Source organism: Anoplophora glabripennis, unplaced genomic scaffold, assembly GCF_000390285.2.
Source record: "Anoplophora glabripennis isolate ALB-LARVAE unplaced genomic scaffold, Agla_2.0 scaffold1993, whole genome shotgun sequence".
NCBI lineage: Eukaryota > Metazoa > Arthropoda > Insecta > Coleoptera > Cerambycidae > Anoplophora > Anoplophora glabripennis.
In genome coordinates, this window is record NW_019418089.1 from 1 (window position 1) to 10,285 (window position 10,285).

The window sequence follows — 10,285 nt, forward strand, 5'->3', positions numbered from 1 at the left end:
TCATAATAATAATTATTATCATAATCATAATCATAATTTGAAAGTTTTGCTGCTTCCTGTTTATTCCAGAAGATTTTCGAAATGGGCACCCTGTACCTTTAAACATTTCCTTATTCGACGGATATTTCCTCGTACTTGAAACATTTCAGGATTTCATTGCAATGGTGTGTTATTCTTTCTATCAGGTCTTCCCTGGTGTGAACTGACATCGAATAGACAAGCCTCTTTCAATTTCACCATAAAAAGAAGTCCAATGGAGTCATATTGGGAGACCTCGGTGGCCATAAAATAGGCCCACCTCGACCTATCCATTAATAACCTAAAGTATGTATTTGATAAGTGCTAATGAACTAAATTGCTAAAATTGGGAGGTATACCGTCATACATAAACTACATCTGATTTCTAATTTCCAAGGGCACATTTTCTATCTAATAAACTGTTTAAGCTTTGTCGTAAGAATTTCAACGATTTAATCTGTCTTCAAAAAAGAACAGTCCAATGAGATGATTCCCACCCATATGTTAACCATGAACCGTTCTTAGTGCTTTTTCTGTAGTATTGCATAGGGATTTTCTTCATGCTAGATATGCAAATTATGGCAATTTATTACTCCATCTCGGGTGAAACCGGCTTCGTATTTTATCTAAATCGTTGCAAAAACCAATTGCGTAATTGACTCTTGCAGGATAATCAGCGGGAGACATGGTATGTATTTTTTTCACGTGATAAGGATGTAGCAGTTGTTCTGGAAGGGTCTCATGAACGGCCCACTTTGTCGCATGAACTTGAACTTTCTTATGATATTAGAGATTTTCAGCAATCTCATCCAGAATTTCTTCCTCTAACTGAGGGTTCCTTGCTCTTCTTGGAGGCCCTTCTCCACCACGAACCGGCGAAAAACTTCCTAAAGTAGATTAGCAAGAGATTAGTTACTTTTAGCATTTTCTTATTTCACTTGATTCTTTACCTCTTTCTTGTAAGCTACGATCAACCCTTTCAAAAAATGTTCGGTGCGTTAAACATCGATTTGGAAATATTTCAGAATAAATTATTCTTGCCTCAACACAATTGCTTGACCATAAATTATGTACTTTTGATAAGTGTTATTAATAACATTATTAATGACATAAAAACCACTGGTGTTTTATTGCAGTATTCTGATTGATTATTTCAATAAACGGCTAATTTTATCGAACCTTTTTAAAAGAGGTACCTTTTTTAAAGAGACCAAAGTGTTTAAAAATTCAGTTTTCAGATCTATAAAATGACGACCGTCAAAATTTTGGCCCAACAAGTGTGGTTGCAAGTGCGTTCCAGATTTCCCTGACAAAATAAAACATCTATAGTTTTATGAGTCTTTATGGCTTACATAAAATATTAAAATTTCATTAAACTGTACAAGTCGGTTCAAAAGTTAAAGCCAAAAAGGTAAATCACTGGGTTCTGTATCTCCGTTAAAGGACATCTTAGGAATTTTTTTCTTATGACAAACTAGGGTTATTTTGACATCCCCTATACACTCCCGGGGGTATGCCAAATACTTACCAGACACCCTGTATAGCTTTCTCAAGTTAAAAACTTATTGATACGTACTTCCATTATTAAATTGTGGAAATATTGTTTATTTTGCCTGTTTCCAACAAAAAAAAACAAACAATTGTCTACAAAAAAATAAAAATTTATGTTGTCGTTTTGTATACAGATTAAGGAAATATGATCACGTATGATACTTTGTTTTGCACGCATTGTATATGTTTAATAGGTACATCGTCCGAAATAATTTAATAATAATAATAATAAATGTCTTTTATTACAATTATTTAGCTCAAGTACATGTACATGTAAACAAATAGAAAATAATAAGCTTGTAAAGGGGCGAAGTGTCAGTTTAAAACTGCTTTTCAACTTAACCCCTAGAAACAGTATGAATAGACAGAAAAAAATAATAATAAATGAAGAACACAAAAGTATAATAAAATCTCTAAACATAATCCCTACAGAATATAAATTGAAAAATATATAGGTACACATATATATGAATCAAATGAAAAACTCGTAGTGACAAAGTGAAAAAAAAAATTTAATAGATGACATTTAATTAGATTTTATAAGGTTAAGTAGAGTAGCCACTGGCTAGTCTTATGTAGGTGAAATTGTATTTTGTTTTATACAATTTTTAAAAAATAAAGACATTTATTATTATTATTATTATTATTATTATTATTATTAATTAAGTAATTAATTAATTAATTAATTAATTAATTAATTAATCAATATTATTATTATTAAACCGGCATCTGCTTCAACCTTCCAAAGACTGAGTGAGCTTGGTATGTCGATGGCTCAAGGGGCTGGGATACCGCATAGACAAAATGTTGCAGACCATGAGGAAACTGTACCTAATTGATGCAGTCTTTAATAAGTTTACTACAAGTACGGATCGAATTTCTATGCAGTTAGAATTTTCAAAGCTTTGTTTCGTGAACTCTATGCATGGAGCTATTAGCTATTACACCTCTACATACCATACAGATGTTCATGTTCTTCATGCTGGGAATGCTGAGCAATGTATATGTTTTTATCAGTGGCTTATTAGAATTTATTTCATCTATTTTATCTACTTTATGGACCGATGAAGCAATTATTCATTAGACAACCCACATGTTAAAAGAAGCAGAAGATTCTAGCAACAATTTTTATCAATACATGGGGAGGAATCTTCAATGGTGCCTTATTGGAACTGCAAGAACACAATAATCAGATAAACACAAATGATTACAGAGATTTTCTCGAATACTATCTTCTGCAGTAGTAGACATCCGGTCGAATATTATACAACACATGTTCTTCCAACACGATGGTGCATCTCCTCACAATGGCAGATTAAGTATTTACGGAGTAGGTACAGAGATACTTATTTTGATGGTACATGGATTGGTCGATTTGGTTCTGTGAGATGGCCTTCAAGAAGTCCCAAATTAAATCCAAGAGATTTCTTTTTATGGGGAATTAACATTAGAAAACAGTTCCAAGTACGGATTATAATGGCTGTAAATAAAATTGGTGATAACCTTAATACATCACATGTGTATGCATCGTTAATACGACAGACATATCTGTATTCAGGCTTAAGGTGAGTACTTCAAACATTTGCTATAGTTCCTTAATTCTAATATTGTTTATTTTGTAAATTTTCTAAAATTTAGATGTCGGTATTTTCCAATAATTTACTATAAATGATTTTATCAACCTATATTGTTTTAAGACATCATTTTAGTAAAGATAAAGATGTATTATTTGATTAATTATTTTTCATTCATATTATTTTTTACTGGAGCATTTTAATAAAAATATGTAAGGATGCTTTTTTTGTAATAAAATGCAAGCTAATCCTGAATACTAGATTATTTCCAATATTAGCCAGTGGCACAACATTTTTTTTAACGGAACTGGTGATTGCACATCAATGACTTTTAATATTCTGCTGGTTCCTCACAAAAGAATAGCAACTGACAGTGACATTTATAACACCAAATTTCAAAACATTTTATAAAGTCGTTCTGAAAATATTTAGAAAACACCTATGAACCTCAACAGCCTATATCTTGGTAAGGAGGCATTTTGGACTCACCCTGTACATAGGGTGTGCCATTTAACACTTCCGCTGCCAATATCTCCAAAATGAATAAACTTATTTTAGTTTCGGAAATTGGGGTTGTTAGGTCCCTCGAATAGCTTCAAATTGTAGTTAGAATTGTTAGTTCAAATCTTTCTGTATACAGGGTGTCCCAGTGTCAGCGTACACAAATTTACCAGGGGGTAGACCAGACGAAAATAAGATTAAAATTCTTATAAAATATTTTTCTGCGATGCACTCTCACTGAGTTGCAGGGTGTTGTTTAGAAAAAAATAATATCAATTTTCCGCAATACCTAAAAAATCCTATCAGGGATTTAAGTAATTTTTGCGTGAAATGTACGTCTATTAAAGGTCATTAAAACTACATGGTGCTTATTTTGATCTAACGCCAGGGGCGGCCTAGGCCAACTTGTCCTCAAGGTTATGTCTTCATAACTTTTGCATATCCTAGTTTTATGTAATTTGAATAAGTTTTCCTGAATCTGCAATCGATTCTGAACAAAAAATGTGCTCTTGTTTAGCTCAAAAATGTAGTTTTAATGACCTTTAATAGATGTACATTTGACGCAAAAATTACTTAAATCCCTGAAAGGGTTTTTGAGTGATTGCGGAAAGTTGTTATTATTTTTTTCCAAACAACACCCTGTAACTCAGTGAGAGTTCATTGCAAAAAATATTTTATAAGAATTTTAACCTTATTTTGGTCTGGTCCATCTGGAAGATCGTTAAATTTTGAGTAATTTTTGTTATATAAAGGTTTTCCCTATATTTACTTGTTTTTGAGATATGTCGACTTCAATATGCAATGTATGATATAACAGGAAAATCTATTATTTTATCTAAATCACACCGAGACAAAATATTCTTTTAAAATATTACTATAATAACTTTATTCAGACCACATACTAACTAACAAACAATAAATTATAAGAAAACAAATGATCAACTACAGAAAAAAAATTGTACAATGGTAAATCGTATAACTAGTATAGTTAAACTGAAAGACGCGAACTGATAAAACTGTAATTATTGGAAAACTATCATCTATCATTGTTTTATTTTAAACAAATGACATGAGTCACATATGACTGCATTTTTTAATAACATTTGATAAAATATGGTTCGTCTCTGCCCCTTATAAGATTTACCATTGTACATTTTTTTTTCTGTAGTTGATCATTTGATTTTTTTATAATTTATTGTTTGTTAGTTAGTATGTGATGTGAATAAAGCCATTATAACCATATTTTAAAAGAATATTTTGTCTCAGTCGGTTTATATAAAACGAGGGGCGATCCGCTGATGTAATCTTCGTACGTTTGCCCTGGAATTTTATGTAATCGTTTCTGAAATCTTTGCAATCTCCATGTAATTAAGACGTTTTAATATTTATCTTTTTGAAATTTTGTAATCATCTAAGAATCTCTAAAATTGAAATCTATGAAATTTTGTCTGTAATCTACGTAATCTTATCTGTAATCTATGTAATCTATCTGTAATCTATGTAATCTTATCTGTAATCCTCGCTGTAATCTGTGTAATTAGCTAACGATTTTCGTCGATGTAGTCGTTATACAACGCCCCCCCCCCTACCTCAATTTCCAAAGGATGCCACAAAAACCTATATAGTGTGATTGGTGTGTTCCGAAGGGCAATCCGCTAAGGAAAAAACATACGAAGATTACAAAATTTCTGAAATCTCTTGTAATGTATCTGCAGATTTCAATATCAATTCAAAAAAGATTACAAATTTCATATAAATAAACAAGATTACAATATCTTTCAACAGATTACAAAACATTTCAGGAGATTTCAGTTATTTTAGTAGATTTTAATGATTATTTAAGATTTCAATAGGATTATTAGAAATTAAAAGAAGATTTCAAAATTTCTTAATAAGGTTTCAAGGAATACGGGAAGATTACAATAAGTTTTGAATGTCCATTTGAACAAAAATAATTGAATTAACTTCAAATGTCATTCATTTCATTCATTAACAATAGTACTTTGATTAAGAATTTCCAGTACCAGGAATTTTTTGGGCAAAAATTGTAACATTCTGATTAAGTTTTTGTTTGAATGAACATTAAAAACTTTTTGTCATGACAAATATGATAATGCTATTTTGAAAGTAGGTAAATATTTTCCCAAAAACTAAATAATAAAAAATGTATTAAGCTTTTATTAATACTTGCATTTAATAGTTTACTTGTATACAGCGTGTTTAAAAAAGACGCGGCAATATTTAAGGGAGTGATTGCCCAGGTCATTTTATAAAAAAAGGTCCTATAAACATAGGACCGCAAACGCTTCGTTACCGATCTACAGAATGTGAAATTTCATTAAAAAAAAAAACAGTAAAAATTAAATTTCTCTAAAACGCAGCCTCTTTAATCTACAACAAACAACAGTACCACATTTCAAAAATCAATCAAATTTGATAATTTGAATTTCTTTGTTATTGAACAATTCAAATTATTGAATTTGAATTTCTAAATTAAAACATTGGTTTTAGGTGCGCAATAAAACGTGTTTTATTTTTTTACTCAATAACGGTAAGTCGTACGGTGCGCATAATCTGAGGAAAGCTTTCTTCTTCATAATTGAACAAAAAATTAAAAAAAAATATTTTCAGAAAAACCAGCGGCGTCCTATTTTTTTCTTTAAAAATAGCTAGTGACGTGCCAATACGCGCGTCACTGGTAAGACTAAAAAATCGGTTTGTATTGCAAAGTACGCGTCTGCCATAGGCCTAAAATTTCATTATAATATCTCAAGCGGTTTTGGAGAAATTTAATTTTTACTGTTTTTTTAATGAAATTTCAACACTGTAGATCGGTAACGAAGCGTTTGCGGACGTATGTTTATAGGAACTTTTTTTATAAAATGACTTGGGCAATCACCCCCTTAAATATTGCCCCGTCTTTTTTAAATGCGCTGTATACAGGTAAAGTATTAAATACAAGTGTTAATAAAAGCTTAATATATTTCTTATTATTTATTTTTTGGGAAAATGTTTATTTTATGATAATTCTATTTTTTTATTTTATTAGTTTATTGGATTATTATATTTTTATCTTTCAATAAAAATATATACTTACCTACTTTCAAAATGGCGTTATCATTTTTGTCATGACAAAAAGTTTTTAACGTTCATTCGAACAAAAACTTAATCAGAATGTTACAATTTTTGCGTAAAAATCATACTGGAAATTCTTAATCAAAGTACTACTGTTAATGAATGAAATGAATGACAGTTGAAGTTAATTCAATTATTTTTATTCAAATGGACATTCAAAACTTATTGTAATCTTCCCGTAATCCTTGAAACCTTATTAAGAAATTTTGAAATCTTCTTTTAATTTCTAATAATCCTATTGAAATCTTAAATAAATCATTGAAATCTACTAAATAACTGAAATCTCCTGAAATGTTTTGTAATCTGTTGAAATATACTGTAATCTTGATTTTTTATATGAAATTTGTAATCTTTTTTTAATTGATATTGAAATCTGCAGATACATTACAAGAGATTTCAGAAATTTTGTAATCTTCGTATGTTTTTTCCTTAGCGTATCGCCCCTCGATATAAAATAATAGATTTTCCTGTTATATAATACATTGCATATTGAAGTCAACATATCTCGAAAATAAGTAAATATAGGGAAAAACATTATATTACAAAAATTATTCAAAATTTAAAGATCTTTCAGATGGACTGTATTTCCACGTTCCGGGGAACAAAAAATTTTTTAGTATTGTCATGCCAAAAAGTTTGAACTAACAATTTTAACTATAATTTGAAGTTATTCGAGGGACCTAACAACTTCAATTGCCGGAACTAAAATAAATTTCTTCATTTAGGAGATATTGACAGGGGGAGTGTTCAATGGTATAATGTATACAGTGTCCCATAATATGTGGGCAATCTCTCGGATTTATACGGGGGGCATTAAAATAACATGACAAGTTCCTATAAAAGTTTTCCCTAGAGGGTACCTTTAAGGAGATACAGGCCCTTAAAGGACACTCCTGAAAAGCGATTTTGTTTTAATAACTTTTCAAATACTTTGTGAAATTGAATTATTTTTTAATACGATGGACAAAAGATAAGACTCCTTAAAAATTGACGCAAGAAAATAATTTGGCTTATTTGGTTTGCCAGGGACGGGCCAGCTGTAGCACAATAATGACAATTTTTTTACACACTTTAAGTTAAAGGGACATAAATAATATTTTTAAATAGCTTGAACCTTGAACTAAAAAAAGGCACTCTTGGTTGATATTGATAAAATGAACTGTTTTCAAGAAAAAATTATTTTTGCTTAATATTATTTTTTGACATCAGTAAAGAGAAATAAATCAATCATTCTTTCTGTGACCTAAAAATATTTAAATGACACAAAGTATTTTCAGGGGTGTCCTTTAGGGGCCTGTATCTCCGTAGGGGGGCCTTCTCGGAAAATTTTTATAGGAACTTGTCATGTTATTTTAACGTCCTCTGTATAAATCTGACCAGATTTTATACAAACTTTATTTAATTGGTATGTAATTTCAGCTATTAATTTTTATCATTCTTTTACAGGTTTGTAGATTGAGTTGCAAAAAATGGGTTAAAGATTTGATTTAATATTTTACTGATTTATTTATATTTTTTTAGAACTGTAACATAATATTGATTAAAGCAAGATCAATCATCTCATAAATAATTTTTTGGATATAAGAAAATCACAGAATCAATATAAGTATATTCCCTTTCATTTAATTTTAATACTAACAATGCCTTCGGCAAATAAAACATGGTCACAATTTTCAAATGTATAATGGAAACAATCAAATTAACATAGAAATAAATGTCACATAAGGTAGAAACATGTTATCACATGTATGTTTCTGCCTTTAAATTTCTACATTAAATACAGTGCATCAGAAAATAAAGAAAATTAATGAAGATTAAATGCAAAATAGTTATTTATGTATCTAGGGAATTATAAGGGCCTTAATTACCGATGGCAAAGTTTGCGTCCTGAGGGCGTCCGGCCCGAGGGACAGCAATCGCCTGAGGTTATTAAGGCTCATTAATTCCCGTGGTACATAGATAATTTTATTTCTGACCGATTTCAATAAAATATTGTTTAATTTTAAAACCGAAAAAATGTACCAATTTATTACCTTCCCAGTATATTTCAATCAGGTACCATTGATTATAAGAGTTTTGTTGTTGCTAGGTTGTTGCTATGTTACGTGTTTATAAACAGAATTGTTACTTGTTTATAAACGTGTTTTCTACCTCAAATATAATGGAGCAGATTTTGAAAAAAGCTGAAAAAGCAAGAGAATCATTAATTCCATCGAAAAGTGAAGCCGTATACCAAAAAGAATACAAGATATATCTGGAGTGGCTGACACAGAATAATATTATGCCAAAAGATGCCACTGAAGCTGTATTACTGGCATATTTTGAAGAATTGGTAAGGAATATTCTATGTTTTTTGGTAGATTTGGTAGTAATTTTGTTTATTCGTTGCAGTTAGAAACGTATAGTCCGAATTCTTTATGGACTAAATGGTCAATACTAAAATCGAAAGTGAATATACATGAGAAACGAGATATCGCCAAGTTCAATGAACTAGAGGCTTTTTTGAAACGGAAGAGTAAGAGTTATAAGCCGAAAAAGTCTGCTGTTTTATCTCCTAATGATGTTATCGGATTTCTAAAGAATGCTCCTAATGAAATTCATTTATTGCATAAGGTAATTTTTTTCTTATTTTCCTTTTTGTGTGTATTTATATCCTTTTTTTGTTTTAGGTTGTTTTGATTATGGGTTATTTTGGAGGATGCAGAAGTCAGGAACTTTTGAATATGAAGATATCGGATATAGAGGACCGGGATTCCGTTATGGTAGTGAACGTACCGGAAAGTAAAACTGGTGTATCGAAGAAATTTACAATTGTGGATGAAAAAGAGTTCTCTGCTTTGCCTTTATGAAGACTGTATATGTCTTTGCGTCCTAAAGGTATTGAACGATTTTTCTTGCGCTTCCGACAAAATAAATGTACATCTCAGCCAATTGGAAAAAACATATTTGGGAAAATTCCCAGCAAAATCGCAATGTATTTAGGATTGCCAAACCCATCTTCTTATACGGGACATTGCCTTCGTCGCACTTCTGCTACTGCTCTAGCTAATGCAGGAGCAACTATGACTTAACTTAAAAAGACACGGAGGTTGGAAAAGTTCCACGGTGGCGGAGGGGTATCTGGAGGATAGCACCAAATTGAGAAATAAAACGGCACATATGTTGTCTACTTTGCCATTAGAAGAGGCAGGTACCTCGACTGTAGTGAACAGAAGCTCCAGCCATACAAAAGAAGAAATTGTTTCCAGTGGCGGTAGTAATTTTCAGGGAACATTTCAAAATTGTACATTTATTATTTGTAATGACGCAAATAAATAAAATATGGTTCAGTTTTCATTTCATAAATATATACACATATATGTATATTAGCATTTTTTATTTTATTTTTACTTGTGAAAGGTAGAGGGAATTATAGAATCTATAATGTCCCAAGGGAGTTATGACTCTCTTTATTGATAGCGTAACTATGACGATATAAGCTTATAATATCCCGGTCAGAAATAAAA

General features: G+C 30.7%; 1 protein-coding gene across 1 annotated transcript; it reads left to right on the forward strand.

Annotated features, from left to right (window-relative positions):
• The first annotated feature begins 9,060 nt into the window (after positions 1-9,060).
• Positions 9,061-9,628, forward strand: LOC108916330. Its single transcript, XM_023456636.1, has 3 exons — positions 9,061-9,111; positions 9,171-9,392; positions 9,449-9,628. Exons 1-3 carry the CDS (start codon positions 9,061-9,063, stop codon positions 9,626-9,628), a joined length of 453 nt encoding a protein of 150 aa, XP_023312404.1.
• Positions 9,629-10,285: the final 657 nt, after the last annotated feature.